This window comes from Myodes glareolus, chromosome 11 (assembly GCF_982192425.1).
Source record: "Myodes glareolus chromosome 11, mMyoGla1.1, whole genome shotgun sequence".
Lineage (NCBI taxonomy): Eukaryota > Metazoa > Chordata > Mammalia > Rodentia > Cricetidae > Myodes > Myodes glareolus.
The window spans coordinates 69018144-69041858 of record NC_142036.1 but is presented as its reverse complement, the minus strand read 5'-3'; the positions used below and the strand labels follow the sequence as shown (position 1 = coordinate 69041858).

At 42.3% G+C, this 23715-nt stretch overlaps 2 protein-coding genes across 4 annotated transcripts in view; one reads left to right on the top strand and one right to left on the bottom strand.

Moving 5' to 3' along the window:
* Positions 1-1398: 1398 nt before the first annotated feature.
* On the bottom strand, positions 1399-23462 carry Ppp2r3c (protein phosphatase 2 regulatory subunit B''gamma). 2 transcript variants are annotated; one of them, XM_085697626.1, is made up of 13 exons: positions 23351-23462; positions 19080-19207; positions 18399-18503; positions 17489-17601; positions 14643-14740; positions 13064-13134; positions 9977-10109; positions 9083-9138; positions 8931-9006; positions 8031-8167; positions 4042-4179; positions 3516-3575; positions 1399-1706 (listed from the first exon to the last, which is right to left on the bottom strand). In XM_085697626.1, the coding sequence occupies exons 1-13, from the start codon at positions 23460-23462 to the stop codon at positions 1518-1520; spliced, it is 1416 nt and encodes a 471-aa protein (XP_085553752.1). In that variant the 3' UTR covers positions 1399-1517. The 2 variants fall into 2 exon arrangements, with proteins under 2 accessions (XP_085553752.1, XP_048271758.1); XM_048415801.3 differs by lacking the exon at positions 23351-23462 and adding an exon at positions 22803-23111.
* Prorp (protein only RNase P catalytic subunit) overlaps positions 23404-23715 on the top strand; it is a 100533-nt gene continuing 100221 nt past the window's right edge. For both annotated transcript variants that reach the window (XM_048415794.3, XM_048415795.3), the window contains exon 1: positions 23404-23538. The gene's annotated coding sequence lies outside the window, so the exon portion shown is untranslated. The remainder of the gene's footprint in view (positions 23539-23715) is intronic.

Sequence of the window (23715 nt, the reverse complement as noted above, 5' to 3'; positions counted from 1 at the left end):
GCGCTAGTTCTCAGCTTACACCATAGCTGGTGATTACAGTAGCGGGCCCACCTGCCAAGGCTCCGGGTTCCTCAGTTTACTTTTGCTGCTTGTTGGGCAGCAGCTGGTTTGTGATGTTTGGAGTTATTCACTGTGCCTTACGTTTTTATACTTTGGTTTATGCAAACTATAAAGTTTATTACAAATGGGTTAAATGGTTGGTTTTATTTTAAGCCTCTCTCCTTTTCCTACTTTCCAGTCCTTTGTAGAATTGTTTTCCCCTCTGGATCACAGTCCATGACGTTCGACTTTCCTCTGAGCTCTCTTTTTATAAAAACTGAACACAATCAGGTGTGGTGGCTGCACTCCCAGAGCTCGGAGGCTGAGGCAGGATCATGAGCTGGAGACTGGCCTAGACTACAGACTGAGATCCTTACATTTCAGCAACAAAGAACAACCAAAAACCCCATAAAACATGAGTTAGTATAATCAATTAGTAAATTCCCTAACAAAAACATTTTAACAATAGGTACAGTTTTGTAAATGTAACTTGATAATGGTTAATAAAACAGACAAACTTTCAAACTTGTGATTTTAATGAAAACATTTGCTTGAATTTTTTTTTGGAAACACCATCTTTTTTTTTTTCCTTTTTTTTTCTTTTTTTCTGGTTTTTCGAGACAGAGTTTCTTTGTAGCTTTGGAGCTTGTCCTGGAACTAGCTCTTGTAGACCAGACTTGGCTTAGAACTCACAGAGATCCACTTGCCTCTGCCTCACGAGTGCTGGGATTAAAGGCACGCACCACCACTGTCTGGCTTGAAATACCATCTTAACAAAAATGAAGTTGGGCAGGAAGATGACTCAGTAGGTACAATGCTTGCTGGTGAGCCTGGCAACCTGAATTGGAGCTCCAGAACCCACGTAGGGGGAGAGAGAAATGCCCACTGACCTCCATGTGTGCTCTGGTGTTCACACACAGTAAATAAATGCAATCTTAAAAAGAAAAAAGCAAAATAAGGATAGTGGCACTCATTTTTAAACTCAGCACTTGGGAGGAAGAGGTGATGGTTGTTTATGAAGCCAACCTAGTCCACAGAGCAAATTCCAGGCCAGTCAGAGCTACATAGTGAGACCATGTGTCCCTTCACCCCAAAAAAAGAGTCACATTTAAAGTTTTTGAATCCAGAAATGTAGTAGGCTACTCTGATTAAAAAGTCCTTGATATTCATGAGGAACAAATATTGGAATCCTACATCAATACCAGAAATTGTCCATAAACTCAATACCTACCTACAGCAAATCTTTGTGTCTGAGCCAAATGGAACCAGAACTTACCACTTCATAAAAAAACAAAAATAGTAGCTGGTCCTATTACTTTGAAATTGTTCCAGTTGCAACCAAAACTCTAGTAAGCAACATTTGCTGTGTTTACAGGCATGTGATGAGTTTTATTTAGAATGTTTCTAAGGATTTTGCCCCAGAGGGTCTGCATGCAGCCTTCAAGCGTCTTTATGAAGGCAGTGTGGTCTTTCAGAGGTCATGTGTCATCGAGGTCTGCAGAGTTCTCATTGTCATTAGCAACAAGGGCTTCTCTGTTCTCATAAGTCCAGAAGCCATTCAGATCGATTAAGATGGTGGTGACTGTGTCTCCTTGATTACTGTTGATTAGATCTTGAAGCGAGATTTTCAAAGGATCCTTTGGTTTTACCATGTCGAAGATTTCATCCTGTAGGAGAAAAGATAATAATACAAGCTGGTTGAAGTGACTTCTGTCATACAATGATGGAAAATTCAGGGTGGACATTTGAACTACTGTCCAATTTTTATTCTAGTTTTTTCTTTTCCACCTGATAGAAATCTCCTTAGCCACACTTTTCTTGGGCGATTCCTTAGCTGTATGATAATCATCTCTCATTTTATAGAGGAAGAAAACAGGCTCAGAGTTTAATCCAAGTTCATAGCTAACTAATGGCAGAGCTGTCCAATGCAGTATTCTTTGGCTGCAACTGTCACACTTTTTATTGCCTTCTAATGCTGGGGAAATGTCTGGGCAGAACCTTCTTCATTCCCAGTGCTGGGAATCAACCCAAGCTGTCTCCAGTCAGGCGAGCGCTCTGCCGCAAAGCCACACTGTCACACCTCTTAAGAGCTCAGCTAAATATTAAAAATTCAAGTGGTTCAGAGATAGTGAGAAGACGTCACTTCCCATAATAACAGCGCCTTCTACTCCAATCCCACTATGGGAGGGCCAGAACTCCACATTAAAGAGTTAGTCACACAGAATAACAAAACTGTGCCAAGATTCAACTAGAACTAGAACTCATGGAAGAACCTCTTCTATGTTATGAAGTGTACGGGATAAATATTCAAGGCAGTAACCTGTGTTTTCTAATTTTTTTTTTTTGTCCAAACAGGGTTTCTCTGTGTTAACACCCATGGGTTCTGAAATTTGTTTTGTAGATCAGGCTGACCTCGAACTCACAGAGATCTACCTTTGCCTCCCAAGTGCTGGGATTAAAGGAATGTACCACTACCGCCCAGCATTTTCTAATCCTGTATGGTAAAATCACTCAAAGATTATTTAGTAGCTAGCATTATAAGCAGTTACATTTTTAACAAATTTATAGAGTAACTCGGGTTCATAAAATATAACTTTTCAACTGCAGTTTTCCCAGATTGGTTGACGATTAGGTTGCTGGTTCTTAAACTCACGTTACAAAGTTTGTAATTTCCTTCATTTGTATTGTATCAGAAAAGTGCTTCAGGCTTATTCCTGGTTAAAACTGGTTGGGGTATTTTATTATGATACTCAACTAAAACCAAAAAGATCCACTGGATGTTTCTTCCTAACTGGTGAAGCTGCCAACTAAATACCAAGTAGCATCATGTGTTTCAAAAAATGATGTTTTCTAGATCTGTTTTTATATATTTGTGTGTGTGAATGCTACGTGTGTGCCAGGACCTACAAAGCTCAGGAGGGCACTGGATCCCCGAGCTGAGTTACAGATGGCTGAGAGCTGCCCAGCCGCACCCCGCACGAGTGCTGGGGTAAAGCGCAGGCCTCTGGTGCTGTCGCCCGCTCTGCCATCTTTCCAGCCCCGAGGAATGACAGTTTTCATACTGAAAAATGGATGTTTCTTTAAATCTAATAGATCAAAGCATGCAGGCTCTTTGAGACAGCATACTAAAACAGGGCTTGAACCTAAACAGTCCTTCAGTTGAATGTTTAGTTTACAACGAAAAGGACTGCTAAAGGATGCATGCTAACTGACACTTTTCAAATAAAATGAGTATGTACATGAGAACACAAGGCTGATAGTGAAATCAACTATATTAATCAGAAAATCCAAATTTGTCTCCATTTCTGATGATGGAGAACAAGTAACAGCAGAACAGTTCTGAACAAGTAACAGCAAAAATCTGATCTGGAATAGTGTTTCATAGTTCACAAATTACTTTCATATAAAATTGGATATAACATTATTATTATCATGGTTATATTATCTGTTTTTATGTAAGTACGTAAAAGACTAACCTTGACATCTTGAAATGAAACAGGATCCTGGCCATGGATTTTCATTAGTTCTTGTATGGCCTGTATTTAATGGAAATAAATCTAAATAAAAAGTTAAGTCCCTGATTCCCAGCCCCTCCTCGCCCCAGTTCCTGTCCACACTGTAAGCCTGAGCTTCGCCATCTCCCCGAGCACTGCAGTCCAGTCTACAACTGGAGGACCATAATCACGGGCTTCCTACGCTTACACTGCAGCTACTGGGAACCTGGGCTCAGGAAGGAGGGTTAAGGCTGCAGGCTGCTGTTGCTATTTCCAAAAGCTGGTTGAGCCCCTCATGTTTGTTTCCAGAAGAGAATACTGAAAAAGCTTTACTTTCCTATTATATATTTCCTAAAAATAGAAGGAACAAAACATACTTGATTTCCAGTTTAAATCTATTATAGTAATCATTTTCAATTTAAAATCAAGTTAGGTAAAACTGTCAATAAATAAACCAGAGAGTTTACTGTATCTTAGGGTAACAAAGCTCCTTACCCACCATACTCACCCTAAAGAAATAGTTCAGGGAAAAGACGTTCAGATAGCCCTTGTTCTCAATGTCCAGCAGTTTGAACATGTACTGCAGAGCTGCAGGCTCCTTTCTGTTTTCCAAGGCGAGAACAAAGTCCAGGTAGGTCTTATAGTCCTACAGAAGGGGAAACATTCAGAGTCTGCAGTGGAATCTTAGATGAGTATCTGCCAAGGTGAAGTAGTTTGCAATCACAGATGGCAAATTTAACTTTTTTAAAATAGGAAATAAATCCACTTGTGCACTTAGCGTTGGTTTTGAGGAATTCCACAGAGGCGCTAATCTAGGACAGTTCTGAGAACCAGCTCATTTTCTTTGCGAGATTTGCTTAAAATATAATTTTCTTCCATACTATAAAATTGTCAAGACAGTGATTAAGTTATTTTATGCTGCCATTAAATTTATGTCTTCATTTTGGTATAGTTTCTTTGAAGAATTTATTGTCTCTAGAATGAACACCAGTCTATTTAAATTACTATTCAGAACCCACTCATCATGTCTGTGAGTTCCATTTCTATGGATTCAATTACCCTTGGGCTGAAAATATTTGCGTAAAAGTTTTGATTTGCACCTAACATAGACGTTTCCTGCCATTAGTACTCAAACAACACAGCACAGCTGCATAGCATTTATACTGTGTTAGGAATTACAGGTGACCTAGAGATGATGCAGTCCACCGGAGCCAGTACGTGTAGCACCTATGGAGGCTGATACCCGAAATGGATTCTGGAACTAGTCTACAGCAGGTCTGAGCTTGGTGGCATGCCTGCAACTCAGAACCCTGAAAGCTGAAGAGGAGGATCTGTGCTGAAGCCAGCATGGGCCTGCAAGTTTCTCCAAAACAAAAGAAAAAAGGAATCAGATGATTTCCAATAGAACGAGGAGGCTGGGTCAGTGGTAACGTGCTAGCCCCACAAGCATGAGAACCCGAGTTCTCTCTCGAGCCCCAAGTAAAGATGCCTGGGATGGTGGCGTGCTCTTGTAGCCCTGATGCTGGCTAAGGGAAGACCAGCATCCTAAGGGTGTGGTGGCCAGCCAATCTAACGTAATTAGTGCCTCCAGGTCAACCAGAGATCCTGTGTCGGCATTCCTAAGGATGATACTCGAAGTTGCAGACTTAATACACAGGAATGTAAACTTGCATATATACAAACAAAAAAAATTTAAAAATATGAATGGAAGCTAAAGACATGAACAGAACAGAATGCCTGCATCTTGAAGTTCTTTGTTTGTAGTTGAAACAGTCTCACCCCGGGCTTTCGTGGAATTCACTATGCGGCTCAGGCTAGCTTCAAACTCAAGGAGCTTCTGTCTCAGCCTCCTGAGTGCTGTGTTACTGATGTGAGCCACCACGCCTGGCAGAATACTTGTCTAATATGATAAAAAGAATACTCACTTGGAAAAGAAGTTCACATTCTTAGAAAAGATTTTATAGAATATGACTAAAAATATTCTTTGTACTGGGCAGTGGTGGTGCACGCTTTAAGTCCAGCACTCAGGAGGCAGAGGCAGGCGAATCTCTGAGGTTTTTTTTTTTTTTGAGATGGTTTCTCTGTAGCTTTGGAGCCTGTTCTGGAACCAGCTCTTGTAGACCAGGCTGGTCATCAGCCTAGTGTACAGAGCAAGTTCCAGGAAAGCAAGGACTACACAGAGAAACCCTGTCTCAGAAAACAAAAAGCAAAAGTGAGTTAAGGAGATGGAGCTTCATCACGGCCTGACTCCATCTGCCTCTGACTCTGTTATTCACCAGAAGGTATCAGTTTATGCCAACCCTCCAAGTCTATGTCAAGAGCTGTGGAGTCAGTTTTCCTTTGCTGTTGGAGAGTGGTGCTGCCTGTCAGCCTGCTTGCATCACACTGGCCTACCACAGTGTAAGAGCGCTCTCATCTGTACCACACTGGCCTACTACAGTGTAAGAGTGCTCTCATCTGTACCATTATTTCTTTAGCAGCCTTGGTTTGGAAAATTAAATCCTTACTGTGTTTCTCTATTTGTTTTGAGATGTTCTATACCAGTGATTCTCAACGTTCCTAAAGCTGTGACCCTTTGATACAGCTTCTCATGTTGTGGTGACCCCAACCATAAAATTATTTTCGTTGCTACTTCATAACTATAATTTTGCTACTGTATGATCATACTGTAAATATTTGTGGTTCTGGGTGGTCTCTAGGGGTTATGACCCACAGGTTGAGAAGCGATGGATGCTCTATACTCTAATCCATGCTGACTTTAAACAAAATCCTCCTGCCTCATTTCCCTGAGTTCTGGGGTTACAGGTGTGCATCACCTTTCCTAGTCCCTCTGACATTTTTATTCTCTGGCCTTTTGTTGTTCGTTTTTTAAAACAGGGTTTTGTATAGCCCAGGCTGATCTTAAACTCTTGATCCTTCTGCCTCTATCTTTCAAGTGCTGGAATTACAGGCTTGTACCACCATGGTTGGCTTCCACATGTTTTTAATAGCAAGAATACTGATTTTTTAAAAGTGCTCTTTAGGATTTTTCTTATCAAAGCTTGGTGTGGTGGTCTGACTCTTCAATCTCAGCACTCAGAGGGCAGAGGCAGGTAGATCTCTGTTGAGTGTCAAGTGTCACTTTTTTTTTTTTAAGCTTTCTTGTTAGGCATGGTGATATATGCCTTTAATCAGCACCAGGGAGGCAGAGGCACATTTGAGGCTAGACTGGTCTACATAGTGAGTTAAAGGCCAGCCAGAGCTACATAGGTCTCCCACCATCCACTAAAAAAGAATTTTATTTCTCATGTGTTTTGAAAACATCAAAGAGAATATTTAACAAAATCTCTACCCCTCTATGCTGCGGGAGTACCTTCTGCGATGCTGCGGGAGTACCTTCCACTCCTTCAGTCAATAGTTGCTGGAGCAGGAGCCGGAATCAAGAGCCGGAATCAAGTGCGGGAACCGAGCCGAGCCGAGGCTTGCCGCTCTTTTTAAAAGAGAAATATACCACGCCCCAGTGGGCTGATATTTCAGCGGTTATTGGCTGACGGAGCAGAAGGCGCTCCCGCAGCACCTCTATAAGACCTTTATAATCTGTGTAAGATCTAAGTTCTAAAATGAAGTGTTGCTCTACTTCCATGTATTTTGAGAGGGGAAGGGACAACTGCACGCTAGTTATCCTCGGCTACTAATGCAGACACAGTAATCCAGTGTGCTGTGATTTAGCTGGCAATGGCTTCACAGATGGAGCCGACACAGGAAGTTCCAGCCAGCTTTGCAACAGAGGGATCTCTCTCTCAAATGATTAAGACAATGGGCCTGATTTAAATCAGAACGTACAAGGTCTATGTCAGGCCTGGTAATTTAATGACTGAACTATTTATATAGAAATGGTTTACAGCCGGGCGGTGGTGGCACACATTTCTAATCCCCACACTCAGGAGGCAGAGGCAGGTGGATCTGTGTGTTCCAGGCCAGTCAGGTCTACAGAGTGAGTTCCAGGCCAGCCAGGGTTTCACAGAGAAACCCTGTCTGGGGGGAAAAATGTTTTACAGGTTTTACTGAATGTTCAGATCTTTCTCTTTACTAGTTCACACTTCTATACCTTAGGTATACTGACCATGAAATGAGGAAAATACTTAATTTTTCTATGTGTTCTAAGCCTGGAAGTATTTTAATCGAATTCCCTTAAGAACAGACTCAGCATGACAAGTAATTCCACTGACATTTAAGATTCTGTTATTAATCAGTGATAATAATTTTAAGAGCCGGTTGCACACTGGTAGTAATAAAGCTGAAGGAAGCAAGGCATGCCGGCACATTCCTATAGTCCTGCCACTCGGGATGGATAGACGGGAGGATCAAGAGTTCAAGATCATTCTTGCTACAAATCAAGCTCAGTGCCAGTGTGGTCTCCCTGAGACAGGCAAATAAAAAACTATGATTTTCATCAAGAAAATAGCCATTAAACTGTAGGTGCCTAGATTTTTGAAATTAAACAGCAGATTTCAATACCATTTCTCCATCGTAGGTGAGACACTCCTGGAAAACACGGTCTAAGAAGACATTGGTCATGGTTGCTGTTCCATAACGGGAGAGTTCTTCTTTACTGAGCATGCCATTGTGATCTTTATCAAGATTCAAATACTGACCTTGGAAAAAGATAATAGGAACAGACTCAGGACCAAAATATTTTTTAATTAATGACCAAGGCTGGACATGAACAGAAATGTTATTTTATTACCTAATAGTTTGACTCCGAAGTGAAACTAAATACACAGGTGGAAAAGGTAGTGGCTTAGAGGTAATAGTTGGTGACCGTCAGACCTTGATTAGAGCAACTACCCAGCTAGATCCACACAGAAATGCCCACAATACAGTCTGTGCTCTCTGACTATTTCACTTACATTTTTGTTTATAGTTTGGACAGTTAGAACATTCATAGGTTTCTAAACTTGGTGGGGGAGGGGTCCACAGGAAACACGCACACTCACATACAAAACACTTTCAGCTTAAGTCGGAGATAATAGATTCTAAGTCAGAGGTAATGGATCCTAAGTGAGTCAGGAGACCATCCAAAACGATGCTGGAGAACACTGATGAAGTTCAATAAATCCAAATCACTCCCAAACACCCCCCCTTTGTGCATCCTGACACAGCATTTTATCATAGAATAAAACAACAGCTATTGTCCTGAGCCAATGAAAATAAATCAAATTATATTATTCTACTGCAAACAAACCATACCAACTATGGAAGAGTTCCAGAAATAAAGTAAGAAGTACATCTTGGTAATCTAGAGTACCAACCCTTAAGTGGGGAGAATACTGTGGGCTTAAATAAATAGCCTGTGTATAAAACAGGCCTGTGGACACCATGAGAAATGGGTAATGAACTTTAGTAATGGGATCCTACCATAGACCCTCAGGGCGGAAGGAGCAGAAAACCAATTTGTTTCTTGACACTCTTTGGACAATTCTTCATCCCTTAGCTAAAGAAACACAGAAATATGATTACAAAATAGCAATTATTGTGTGACAAAATTAAATAGCTTAATAAATACTTACCTCCAGTAAATCATCTAGGAAGCTGCATGCTAAAATATCTTGAATTTTGATCTTCCCTTTAAAAAATATAAGAAAACACAATTTCATTTTGAGAAGTTATTTTTTAAAGGTGTTATTTTACAAAGACAATCATGTAGTCAATGATAAACATCTAGCTCTTAGGTTCCTTATTATTTTGTTACAAAGTTGAAACAATGAAAAACACACACACACACACAAGCAAAGCAAAGTAAAAACATTCCAAACAACAAAAACATTAAAAAAAAAACCCCTGGTAACCCACAAAACTTCTATATATTCATTTTGTTTTTTAATTTTGTTTTTTGAGATAGCGTTTCTTTGTGTAGCCATGGCTGTCCTGGAACTTGTTCTGCAGACCACGCTGGCCTCCTGCCTCCAACTAGAAGAAACTAAGCAGTAAATGCCTACTAAAAGTATGCTATCAGATTTGCAAAAGGATATGTCATATTTTGGGAATAGGAGCAATACTGGTAAGGCTGAGAGACAGCTCTGTGGTTGAAGGCTAAGGGTCCTACTTCTAGAAGATCGTTTCTAGCAAGCACCTCTGCCACCAATGTCACCAAAGTCCCTCTTCCCAGCTTTCCCTTTGTCAGGTGTGGTGACACTCCTATAATCCCGACCACTCTGCAGGCAGAGGCAGTAGGTGACATCCAACCATCGCATAGCTGGATACAGTCAGTGCAAGAATATTCTGGAAGATCTATACAGAAAGCAAAGCATTGTGGCTGTCATGTACACTTGTAATTCTTCTGAAATTTGTCAGATTACGTTGCTGACATTAGAAAACAAAGGGAAATGATAAACTTCTCCAATACTGAGACAGTATGCAATAAAAAACATTCTAATATTTAAATTACATATTTTTTTTTTTACCTGTTCTTAGAGGGTCCAAAAAGAAGAAGAACTTCCTAACTGCTGTACAGACATAAAAGGAGTAAAAGGATTTTTCTAGCCCATCTAATTGTGGCAAAGTAGGAATAAGTTCCAGTATGTAGTTTTCTAAGTCCTGGAAACAAAACAAAATGCTGGTTAAGTATCTTGCCTTGACTTCCTCACTATGGCAGACTAGACGCTGGAAGTGTAAGCCAAACAAACACCTTCTCCCTTAAGATTGCTTTGACTGGAGCATTTTACTACAGCAAAAGGAACGGCATTAGGACACCAAGTTAATATACTGAAAACTCTTTGCCGCACACCCACAGTCCTACTGTGGCAGCAGGAGCACTGGAAGTTCCAGGCCAGCCTGGCTACAAGGGCTTTGTCTCACTAAATCCATATGAACAAGTACAAGTCTCCTGTGGCATCTTATATTCATTTTAACAACTTTACCTTCTGCTCTAATCGTTCTAAGCATAACATGCCTGGTAGAGCAGAGACATCTAAGCTCATAAGAAAACAGGCACCTCAAGCCTGGTGTCTAAAGCGAGCTCTTCACGGTTCCTCCTGCATCTGCTTTCTCCCAACCTTGGTGTCCACATTTCCTCTGCCAGTGTCCAATCTAGCAGCAGGTGTGCAATTTCTTTCTCTCGCTCTCCTTTTTTTTTGAGTGGGGTGGTAGAGGTGAAGGAAGGTAGAATGTCCAAAATGTGTACTGAATAGATCTACTTTGGGGGTGAGTTTTAGGGTGACAGTGGTGAGGTAAGGTCTCACTATGTATCTCAGGCTGGCCTCAAACTTGTGAGTAACCTCATGTCTCAGCCTCTTCAGTCCACGCCCAGCTTCGTCTCGCATTTCCACAGTCACCATTCACCGCGGCCACTGTCATTTGCCCTCACTCCATGACGATAGACAGACAGCCGCCCATCATTTCTCCCTCAATCCTGTGCTCCTATACTCGTCCATAATACATCCAGAGTGACCTTTAAGACGAGAAACCGTGACACAGGCAAGACAGTTTAGTGAGGAAAGGTGCTTATAGCCAAGCCCGGTAGCCTGGACTCAATTCCCAGGTCCCACATGATAGAGAGAGAAGCAACTCCTGCAGGCTGTTCTCTGGCCTCCACACTCACACAGAGTAATAAATACAAAATACAAAAAACAAAACCAACTCATTGGAACATTCACCAGTTTCTTTAGACTCTCAGATGGCCTGAAGGTTCAATGTGTGGTCACTATTTCTCCGACCTCGTCGGCCATTTGAGCTTTTGTTCGGCTATACTGGCTTCCATGTCTACAGACACCGGCAGAGGCCAAAGTCCTTCACTACAATGTGGGTCTGAATCTTAAAGGACAAGAGCCACACTCTGTTCTTGGGAGGGAGAAATGATGAACAAAACACATACCTGAATAACTCATTAGCTCTATTGATACTTATGCCCAACAGACCTTTGCCCTTAAAGTCTAAAGGAGGACTCCATATTGGAGAAAAAAAAGCCAAAAAGAAACACACTGACATAATTTAGATAACTGCCAAAAATACCTAAGTAGCATGGCCATTTGGATCACGAGGTTTTGATCCCATTCATAACCAGGCCTAATGACATGAGTCCTATAGGAACTAAGGATCCTCTTGGTGACCTATCATGTCCCTCAAAATCTATGGGTAAAAGCCAAGCCTCACTAGTTTTTTTTTTCTTCTGGTCTTTATCCAAATCATAAAATAATACATACATGAAGATAACCAAGCTGGTGAGGTGAGATGGCTTAGCAGACCTGAGTCTGAGTCCTAAAGTCCAGGGAATGGGGGACGGAGAACCAGCTCCAGGAAGCTCTCCTTCAATCTCCATGTGTGTTCTGTGGCGCATGTGAGCCCGGCCCCATCTCTCAGTGGTCGGGGCACTGCCCCATCTCTCAGTGGTCGGGGCACTGCTTAGCTCAGATCCTCAGACCTATGAGCGCTAGTGGGCATGGTGGCCCACCTGCAGCACCAGCCTTGGGAGACTGACTACGAGTCTCCAGAGCAAGCTACCTGGTTTGCTATGTGGTCAGCTCTGGATTTGAGCCGACCTCACTGAGTAAGAAGAGTGACTGAAGACGACCCCTGTCATCACCCTCGGGCCTCCATATCTGCCTGCACACATGCCAACATGCATAGCTCGCACACACTGAGAAGGCAGGACTGCCTACACATATACCAAACATGATCTCAGGCCTCCATGTCCATATAAACATATGCCAACATGCACAGCTCACACACACTGAGAAGGTGGGAAATCAAAAATCCAAATCTTTTTTCTTCAGTAATTGTTCTCTTTCTCTCTCTCTCTCTCTCTCTCTCTCTCTCTCTCTCTCTCTCTCTCATTCTTTCTTTCTTTTGGATTTCAGAGACAAGGTCTCACTACATAGTCCTACCCAGCTTGGCAGTGATTCTTGTATCTTGGCCTCCTAAGCTAGGAGTACAGGTTTGTGGCACCACACTCCACTCCCATCGATCATTTTTAAAACTGTTAGGTTATGTTCTATTTATTTATTGATAATGTTTTGGAGCTTCAGCTACCCCTGAACTCCCAACAATCCTCCTGCCTCAGCCTCCACAGTGCTTGAACTAGAAGCGTGCTATGATGCTCAGTTGCGTTTTCTTTTTAAAAAGAACAAAAGGTTTTTTTTGTTGTTGTTGTTTTGGTCTGGTTTTTGGTTTTTTGAGAGAGTTTCTCTGTGTAACAGCCCTGGCTGTCCTAGAAGTAGATCTTATAGACCAGGCTGGCCTTGAACTCACGGAGATCCATCCGCCTGCCTCTGCCCCCCTCCACATACCCCAGTGCTAGGATTAAAGGTGTGCATCACCACCACCCAGCTTCAAAAGATTTTTTTAAAAGGCTAGAAGAAAAACACCTACAGATGAATTTATGTGGTCAATATACACAAAATGAGCATGTGTACGCAGGTAAAATCAGGCGAGCCGAGGCTACGAAGACAAAATCAAACAGTGTAAGATTTAGCTACGAGCACAACTCACTCAGTGATGACTAATGTTAGTATTTTAGTGTCTATCACGTTTATTAAATTTAGATCAATACTTACTGATTCCCGAAGGTATCCTTGCCCAGCAACATCATACAAACTGAGTCCTATTCTTGTCTGATGCAGCCAAACTGACAATAAAAAAGAAAGTTACATGTAAATACTGAGATCTGTTCTTTACCACATATATGAAAATAAGAGTAAGACACCAGATTTGAAGTGCAGGCCAACTCCAGAACCCCAGAGGGCCATTCTCACAGACATTAAGTAACCAGCACCCTAAGCCATTTAAACCAAAAGAAAAAAGCCATGAAACGGCAGATTTCAACAATTCCGCCATGATTACTACAGTAGAACTCAGCCCTTGGGGATATTGTTTTCCACATATTAAACCCGGTGTTCCACTCAACAGGGAGAGCTAGCACAGCATTGTCTTCAGTGAAGCTTGTATCCTCCTGAGGTTAATTACTGCAGTCAGATCTATTAATTAACAATGGTACACAGTAAGATTCCACAGGTCATATAGTACTTAGAAGATTCATAACAACTCCAAAATGTTTTAATACCGGCTTCTTGAAACCAAGACTACAGTTGTGGGTTTGAGATTATCCTTTCAGACATATATATTAGTGAAATGTGATTACTAGTAAATTGAAATTATTTCAAATCATCTATTATAATATTTGTTCTGAAAAAAAATTCTTGTTCTGTTTCTTAAAAGAATTAAAGTGATTTTACTTCTCAAGCAAAAACACAAGTCACTAAGGCAGGCTGTGAGGGAGAAGTCCCTTGGTCTTACAGCGCACGCCAACTGATGAACCAGCTCTCTGCTGGAGCTGTCCCTCTCAGGATGCTTGCAAACAGCTTTCTCTCTTTCTCTTCCTCTCTTTCTCTTCCTCCCTTTCTTTCTTTCTTTCTTTCTTTCTTTCTTTCTTTCTTTCTTTCTTTCTTTCTTTCTTCCTCTCTTTCTTCTTTCTTCCTTCCTCTCTTTCTTTCTTTCTGTTCATATTTTTATTTTCATGTGTACAGGTGTTCTGCCATGGGTGTCGGGTCTCCTGGAACTGTAATTACAGACAGCTGTGAGCTGCTATGAGGGTGCTGGGAATTGAACCCAGGTCCTTTGGAAGAGCAGCCCGCAAACAACTGTCTTAAATGGCAGCGATCTCAGCAGATCAGGAACTAGCCCTCTAAGCTTAAGGAGTCTCAATATTTTATCGCCAACCACAAAACAGACTTGTGCAACACTGTGTGAAGCCCTCAGGATCACACCTTTCCACCTTGTGTAAATCTGTTCCTTCACACCACCATTAGATATCCACTTCAGCAAGGTGGGGACACTAGAGCAACAGGACAGAGCTGACTGGGAAAGGCCTTCTGGGGAGGGTACATGTGACCGAGAAAAAAAGTGTATCTGCTTTTGGCATTTCTACTTTGCCACTATCCTTGGGGTACACAAGGCTTTTGTTTAAAATAATGAATTCAATTTTAATACAGAAAACCATACCTCTGTATGTTGCACAGCAGAACCATAACAGCACAGGAAAAAAGCATGTCCCATGGGAGAAGCAACAGAAAAGCACAGACCAACACCTACTTGATTCCCAGACAGAAGTTCAAACTCACACACACAACGAATCACCTTTTCGCATGACGTAGTTAAAGAACTGCATTATGGAAATTCTCCCATATGAATCTGTATGGAGGAGCTTGGCAAAGACTTTCGCAGTAAAAAATTGTCTAAAAAAGGAAATAAAATTAAAATGGCCTACCAGCATAGTACAAAAATGACATCTATAAGAATTAGCAAACAACATAAATTCATACAATTAAAAATCAAAGTTAAGAGACAATAAACTCCAGTTGGATATGAGATTGGTCAGATGAGTGAGAAAACACCCCCTCCCCCAGAATTCCTTTGTTGTTGTTGTTGTTTTTGAAACAGAATCTCACTGTGAATCCCTAGCTGGCCTTGAACTCAGAGATTTGCTCACCTTTGCCTTCCAAGTACTGGGATGAAAGACACGTGCTACTATGCCCAGCCAAAGAGTTCATTTTAATGGCCAGGCGGTTGTGGTGCACGTCTTTAATCCCAGCACTCAGGAGACAGAGGCAGAGGGATCTCTGTGATTTCGAGCCTGTCTGGTCTACAGAGCTAGTTCCAGGATATCCAAAGATACACAGAAAAACTCTGATTGAATAAGAAAAAAGAAAAGAAAAACAAAACAAAAAGAGTTCCCTTTAAGTACGAAGTGCACAGATACTCTCAGCATAAGAAACGTGCTTAGAAGAAAATGGACAGCTGACTGTGAATGCTATACTTCCAGCACTCGAGAGACTGACACATGAGAATTGCCACAAGTTTGAGGACAGCCTGGGCTACAAAATGAGTTTCAGGTCAGCCTAGGATAGAGCAAGATCCTGATTCAAATCAAATCAAACCAAACCAAGCCAAACCAACCATAAAAGAGTATTCTCAGTTGAATCTTTTTTGGTTTTTCTTTCATCTCTGCTGCTCTTTAGTAGCTTGGGGATCTATCTTTAAAGGCACCTACACATACCACCAGCACTTCGGATGAGAACTGGCTCTGACTTTGTTTACATAGTGGTCACATTGATGCCTGTAACAGCTAACAGAAGAACCATCGTACTCCTGGGGTGGTTGCACCACCATGTTACGTAAAGGCAACATTTCTAGTCTAGTAAGACAAAGGAACAGACACTAAATCATGAATGGAATTCTACGCATGGGACCAATCACTGAGCACGCCCCACTGGTGTCTGCTCGAAGCATCTTGTAGTAAATTCTCCTAGGACATTAGATACAGTGTAAATGATTTAATACACTAGTCATGACGTATGTGGTATTTAAAAGGTTATCCATAATCTTAACTGAGTTAATAGTTTATATTTCAAAATGCTGAAAAGCATTAATAGTTTAAACACTATATTAAAGAGTTTGTCCAAAAGGAATATCATGGTCTTATAACCAATAACCACAAATACACTATACAGTTCCTGCTCTTGGGTATGCATCTCCAATCTGGCTGTGAAGTTACCACCTCAGGGCCAGCTATCTGGTGCAGACACATACTCTGTCTTCTACCTATAACAGCTCTGGATGGCTGAATTTAATTTATCACTTGGTTTACCTTTTGTGTGCCCTTAAAACTGACTTTATAGTAAGTGAATCTGTTTTATATTTATATTATATTTTTATTTAAAAGACTATAAGCAGGAAAAAGTACATTTTGGTATGTTAAAAAGGAATGAAGATGGGCTGGAGAGATGGCTCAGAGGTTAGAGCACTGACTGCTTTTCCAGAGGACCTGGGTTCAATTCCCAGCACCCACATGGCCGCTCACAACTGTCTCTAACTCCAGTTCCAGTGGACCTAACACCCTCAACACAGACATACATGCAGGTAAAACATCAATACATGTAAATAAATAAATTAATTAAAAAAGTAATGAAGACATAGAATCATTAAACATCATTATTTTGTTTATTCTCATTTCTTTTTTGCTATGCAGCACAGCACAAACTAACTTTGAACTTACAATCCTCCTGCCTCAGTTTTTAGAGTGCTGAATGACATGTACATGTATTTGCCGCCCCCCCCCCCCAGCACCCTGCCATCCCTCTCTCCCTCTAGCTCCCTCTTTTGTGACAGGATCTTTAGCTCTGGGTAGCCTGGAATTCACTATATAGAGTAGGGTGGCTTCAAAGTCACGGAGATGCACCTGATTTTGCCCACTGAGTCTGGGATTAAGGTGTGTGCCACCACACTCAGTGGCAGTTTTTTTCTTGCTATAAATTTTATTATACTTCATTAAGTTGAATTATTTCGTTTCCCGAGTACTGAGATTAAGGTGTGTACTACCATGCCCAATGTGTCCTATTTCTCTCTTTCATCTGAGACAGGAACTCACTATGGAGCCCAGGCTGGCCCTGAATCTGCGATTATCTTCCTGCATCAGTCTCTATTGTGCTGGGCTTACAACAGGCATCACCACACTGAGCTTTGTATTATTTCTCTTAATCACTCCACACCAACACTTTATATGCACGGCATAGTATATGACGGTGTGGCTGTGTGCATATGTGCCATGTGGGTACATGAAGAAGCAAGAGGTTGACGGCAGCTGTCTTCCTCAACGCTCTCCACCCTGTTTGTGAGACAGATTCTCTCACTGATCTGACCAGCAGGCTGGCCAGTGAACTTCCCGGACCTGCCAGCCTTTGTCCTATCAACACTGGAAGCTGCACACATGTGCTACTGCGCCCCGCTTTTACATAACTGCTGGGAATCTGACAGGCGAAGCCATCTCTCCAGCCTCCAACTTTTTCTTGACCCTAAATAATTTTATTACACTTCAGCCACTTCACGTAGTGAGTCAAATGTCACACCACTGACTTCAGCTCCATTGACATTAGGGCAATAGAAATGCTGAACACACTTTCCTCTTTAAATCACATTATTCTTACTTGCACTTTGGTCCAGCCTTTTCACCAACCTTCAAAAAATTTTCATAATTGATCATTGCTTCCTCTCCAATCATAGGTGGTATCTGGTGCTTATCCAGCAAAAACCATAAATTCTGAAGAGAATTAGGGAAATGAAGATGTTATAAGTTAACAATAGATTTAAGAATGTAAATGCATTATTTCTGTCTAAAAAGTTAAGGTGAATTTATGCCCCATTATTTTGACTACTAGTAATAAATATAACTGACACTTATTGTGCCCACTAAATTTTTAAGCTGTCAAAGTATATTGCTTCTTTAATGCATGCAACTATCTAATATGGGCAGCTATCTCTACTTTACACATGAAAATTGAAGCACAAAGGTATCAAGTCCATTGCTCAAAGTCACACCATGGCAGGGGCTAGGATATTTGAACTTCTGCAGAGGACGGTACTGTAGTGTTTCCCAAACCTTGACAACTGCTTAGGATTATGTGGGAATTTAAGAAACAAAACCTCGCTGGGTGGTAGTGGCACATATTTTTAATCCCAGTACTCAGGAGGCAGAGGCAGGCGGATCTCTGTGAGTTTGAGCCCAGCCTGGTCTGCAAGAGCTAGTTCCAGGACAGGTTCCAAAGCTACAGAGATACCCTGTCTCAAAAAAACAAAAAAAAAAATAAAAAAAAAAAAAAAGAAGAAGAAGAAGAAGAAGAAAGAAAGAAAGAAAGAAAGGAAGAAAGAAAGAAGAGCAACAAAACCAGAAGAGCATTATCCTTGGAAACCAGGCCGAGCAAGCTCAGCAGCTGATTCTGATGCACACATACACACCTGCCTTCAGAAAACTCCTCTGGAGCGATAATTCAAGAGACACAGCAAACTTCTGCACGAAAGAAACGGGCAACATCTAAAGCCACTTGAGTCCACTCGTACCTGTAATTCTTCATTATCTAGGAGTTCTCTGCTTTTCCTCTGTAGAAATACGGCTCTAGATTCCTCTCTTAACTTCTGTAGTAACACTTCGTCTTCTGCTGGCAACTAAAAGCACATTCCAAAAGTCACCTTACGTCAATATCAAATTAAGTAGAACTAGCTTGACAGTCTGGGTAAAGTCAGCATGCCTGCTGAGACTACATCACCAAATAGCATACTCACTATTAATCTCTATAATAAAAATTAAAGGAGTCTATAGCTCAGAAAAGGGGATAACTTTTTTTTTAAAATTATTTATTTATTTATTTATTATGTATACAATATTCTGTCTGTGTGTATGCCTGAAGGCCAGAAGAAGGCACCAGATCTCATTACAGATGGTTGTGAGCCACCATATGGTTGCTGGGAATTGAACTCAGGGCCTTTGGAAGAACAGGCAATGCTCTTAACCACTGAGCCATCTCTCCAGCCCCAAAAGGGGATAACTTTGTCTTCTTGTACCAACTTATTGGTCCAAGATCTTAGTGGATTCAAAGTGTTTTATCATAGTGATAAATCGAGGGTAATAAAATATAAAAACGTTCAATGTAATCCCCTATTACAAAAATATATGCTTTGGATTGTACTTTTGAAATTACATTTCATTTACAGATGCAGAAACACCACTTAGACATCACTTACCCTGTAATAAAACCGGGGAATGGTCTTATAGAATTCATTTGTGTTTTTGCTACCTCCTTTCCATTCGGAATAATATTTGGTAAATAAATCCATTTCTTCATCTTTTAATTCTTGTTCACTTTTTTTCCCTAGTAACAACACAGGAAAGAAAAATTAAGGCAAGAAAAGCACAAACAACAAATATTATTTTTCTCAGGAAAGCCTATACATTAAAGTCTAGTTAAAATATCTACAGTGGCAAATAGGCCTTCAAAACTGTGCTTAGACACTGAATGTACTAACTTGAAATACAGCCTTCCACTGACCTAGCCTCCCTTCAGTCACTGAACTGTCCAGTGCGTTGAGAATCAGTGTGTTCTCTGTACTTGGATTTAGCACTGAAGCTCGTCTCTTCAAGTCACTGTCTCATTTAAAAACCCTGAGGTGTTTCCGTTCATTCTACCAAAAGCGTTCGCTAGGGCAAGGATGGCAGCTCAGCGGTGGAGTGCTTAGGAAGCAGATACAGAGCTCTGCTTCAACTCTGTGCCAGAAACAGGAACCGAAACACCCAAGCACCCGCTGTACAGGTCCTGTACTGGACAGTGTGGCTAGAGGAAGCAAGACAGGCACAGCCCCAGACCTCGTACAATTTCGGCCTCATGACCATGGCTCCTCTTTCAGGAAAAAAAAAAAAAAAAGAACAAAACTGTCTGAGGCTCAAAACTCAGTGCTCTATTGTCCTTCAACCTGTCTGCTGTTGACAGGCAACTTTCTCATAGAGCCATTTTTCCTCATCTAGGGTAAACATCGGTGGAGACAGTATTTACTGAGGTTCTAATCCCGGGGAAGTGTGCACACTTGCAAGCACTCTACCCTGAGAGCTCCTCCTCCAGATTCCCAAGCTTTTTTTTTTTTAAACAGGGTCTCACTCTGTGCCTCAGGCGGGCCTCAAGCTTGTGATAAACCCTGTCTCAGCCTCTCAAGAGCTGGGATTACAGACGAGAGTGACCATGGCTAGATCACACGTCTCTGCCAGCTCTCTCCCAAAAGCATAAGCTCTAACACACTTCCAGATCTCCTTTGATCACTCAGAGCCTCGGGGCCATATCTGCACTCCAGCCTCACCGGGTTCTTCAATTCTGCCATTGAGTTTCCCAAAACCGTTGTTGTATTTCATTTTCTTCCAGAGATGAGGCTAGGGACTGATTCTTCAGCACTTCACTTCTCAGGGCAGTTTTCGTACTTGTCATGTTAACCTTTAACCTTGAACCAAGCCTATGGTTTCTTTAGTATGGCTTGGTACTATGGAGAAAATTGCAAAACCTTGCAAATAAAGGTCACTAATCAAGAGGTCACTAATGATTCTTCACAAGCAGAAATAATAGACAAGAGCAGCTTTAGCCATGAAGTTTTAAAGTGTTGCCATAAGGGAAACAAAATTAAGGTATAGCCAGAAGCAGGCAATTCATACAGGAAAGTTGTTTTTGTTTTTTCCTTTACTATTCTTTTCTTTTGATACAGGTGTGATTGGTATTCCTGGCTGACTTGGAACTATTTGTAGATTAGCCTAGCACTGAGCTTTATAGACTAGCATAGCACTGAACTTACGTTCGTTTTCCTGCTTCTGCCTCTGGAGAGATGGCGTCTACATGCATGTACCTGGCCCGAGAAAGTTTCTCAATCGGGAAAAATACCAGCATGTTTATTTTAAACGATTAAGAAAGCCTGATGACACAGGTGGCGGGCTATCCTAAGAACACATCCTTGCGTAGGCAAAGGAGATTTGCTGCATGGATGGGATGTACTACACTGACGGCAACAGTCTTGAGGAGGCGCTATTAATACTACCACACAATCCAGATAATTTGCAATACACCCATGGCGCAGTGGCAGCATCCCTAGTAAAGGTGAAGAGAAGTGTGGCAAGCATTGGCGGGGAGCTGGAGGGACGACTCAGTAGGATTAAAAGCAGTAAAACTCAGTCGGCTTGCTGCTCTTGTAGAGGGCTTGGGTTTGTTTCCCAGCACCCATATGGCAGCTCACAATTAAGTGCAACTCCTGTTCCAGAGGATCCAACACCCTCTTCTGGCCTTTGCAGGGTTTGGTCTCAAAGAAGCTTAGGGATGAACAGCTGAGGTGCCTATTATCATTTCAAAGCTGATTCAGGACAGCTCTCAGTATTACCCAGTACCTGTGGCTCCTTAAGGGACTTCTCACCTTGCCCCTACCCTGAAAGTCTCCAGCCAAGGGGCTGGGCTTCCGATCCTATAGAACTCATCCATTTTGGCCACGATGCTCCCATGGCTCTGCTCTTGGCTCTCATGTGCACTCTTGGTCCGCCTGCCCCCAACTCTCTTCTTTCCCTCTCTCCCCTCTCATGGTCCAGTCTATTCTGCTGGCTATACTCAGTCTGGAGCCTTCCAGATGCCTCTGGCTGAACTCTCCCTCATATCTACAATAAGACCATCTCCTCAATCATACCTACAAGTCAAGTCCTCAATTTCATTCAGCGACACTGCACAAACATGGTATACATACATGCACGCAGGCTATTACATGTTTGTGAGTGATAAGGGAAATGATGGAGGAGGAAAGGAAAAGCCGATAATGTATGAGAGGATCAGACTGAAGAGAAGCCGGAGGATCTATGAGAAGGAATGGAACCTAAGGAGGGACTGAAGGGACTCCAGGAGGGGTACAGATAATTCTCTTCTAAAGACACGGTTTCTGTGTAGCCCTCCCTGGCTGTCCTAGAACTCAGAGATCCACCTGCCTCTACCTCCCGAGAGCTTGGATTAAAGGCCTGTGCCACCACTGCCTTGTGACAATTCATTTCAAGGTAACAATCAAATTTAAAGGTGAAGGTTGGATGTAAGGATAAATACCTAACATCTTAGAGAAATGGTAACTGGAAGGAGTTGAGGTTCTCCTTTAACTGCTTCTAAGTCCTTTTCGAGATACATATTTGAAAACAAGTGCACCAACTACAGTGAGCAATGGGGAGGGCAGACTGGAGATTTGGGAGGATGAGAGGAATTAAGTGTGGAAGACCAAATGCTCTTCCTGCAGATGCGACTAAAATATACTTTAGTTTAGCGGACATGGATTCTAAGTGAGAACTCACCATGGTTCTGTTTTTCTTTTTGGTTGTCAGTCTAGCCTTTGATGGCCGAGCCATCTCTCTAGGTCCTGTTCTTTAGCCCATTTCGGCTGCCTGGGTGTTGGTGTGGAATTGGAAGGATTTAACCAGATTGAAGGGCAAGCAAAGTGTGGAGGGCCGGGGAACGAACAATGGAAAACGGATTAATGAAATTTAAAATGGAGGGGTATGTGAAAAGTGAGAGTTAAAAGGCGCAGGCACTCGGGAAACTGGGGCAAGGAGGGCCAGTAAGTCAATACTGACCAGGACTACATAACATCCTGTCTCTAGGGGGGGAAGCTATAAGAATGAATAGGTCTTGGTAAGATCGAAGGGCACCAAGGTTCTCAGTTATTCCGCATACGCCTAAGATTGTGGAAAACGGGTACCACGGTTGCGCTTTTCGATTTACCAGGAAAGTTTGGGTCACCCCTCCGCGGACCACTGAATGCACACTCCACGCACTCTCTTTTGTCAGATAAGTTTACCAGACGCGGAAAGTGTCACTCGCCCTTCCTCCTCCCCGCCCTATTCACCCCCCTCCGCCACCCGCCACCTCTTGGCCTGGGGCGGGCTATCTGGCGGGCTGTCCCTCCCGAACTCACGCTTTGGATCCGTGTTGGGCGACGCTAAGCGCCGGCGGAGCACGTCTTTCCAGTCCATGGCTGACTCCCGCTCAGAGGACCCTACATTTGCGGGTTGTTAACCGCTCCACCCACTACCAGCTCCGACGTCAGACGCCACCAAGGCAGGGGGAAGTTAAGAAGGACGCTGGGACGCCATCTTGGACACGGGCGGAAGCCGTGGCTCCAGAGGCAAAAGCTTGAATGCTATATCTGTTCCGGACCCGGCGATCACGCTAGCAGGGGCGAAAAGTAGACGTGAAATAGATGAAAAATTATTCTTATGTGAATATCCCTGCTCACCAAACCCGATCTTAAAGGCCAATAAGAAGCCTGCGTGAGTTCTTGAAAGCGGGCCTTTGGCGCGTGCGCACCGCAGGATGCAGGAATCCATTGGGTTTTCCGACTTGGGAAAAGCACTTTCGTCACATTTCGTTCTCGCTCTGGAAGCCTTGACAGTCTCCAAATATGTAATAGAAGCTTCCGCAGTCATCTCCAGCCCTCTTGGATATTAAAAGCTTCAAAATTACCTTGCTTTTCTTTTTTTTCGTCAGACTCAATAGAACGCCTGAAATCGAGCCACTGAGGTCCTGGCGGCTCATTCAGTGCGGTGCCTTGTGGGCACTGTAGTTTTTGTCGCATTTATGGTTACGTTAAGCATGCGTGGCGTGGTGAGTTGTTGAATGAAGGGAACTTCTTTTCGTCGGCCCTCCATACAGTTAAGTCTAAGTTCTTTCTGGATCTCACTTCCTTCCCTGTAATGTTTGTGCTGCGTCCCCCGATCCCTCTTCTTTGAGTCGTTTTAAGGCCTGTAAAAAATGTAAAGAGCAAGGGACCCTAGACTTTTTCTTGCTGGTGGGACTGCGGTTGGTGGTTCCTGGTCGAGGTTATTACT

Bases quoted from the DNA above. Each gene is read 5' to 3' on its own strand.
- Ppp2r3c (XM_085697626.1), bottom strand. From the start codon at position 23,462: ATGCGACAAAAACTACAGTGCCCACAAGGCACCGCACTGAATGAGCCG. The intron at 19,208-23,350 runs GTAATTTTGAAG...TGTTGTTACTAG, and splicing joins CGAAAAAAAAGAAAAGCAAG to GGAAAAAAAGTGAACAAGAA. The intron at 9,007-9,082 runs GTAAGTATTTAT...GTGTTTCTTTAG, and splicing joins TCCTAGATGATTTACTGGAG to CTAAGGGATGAAGAATTGTC.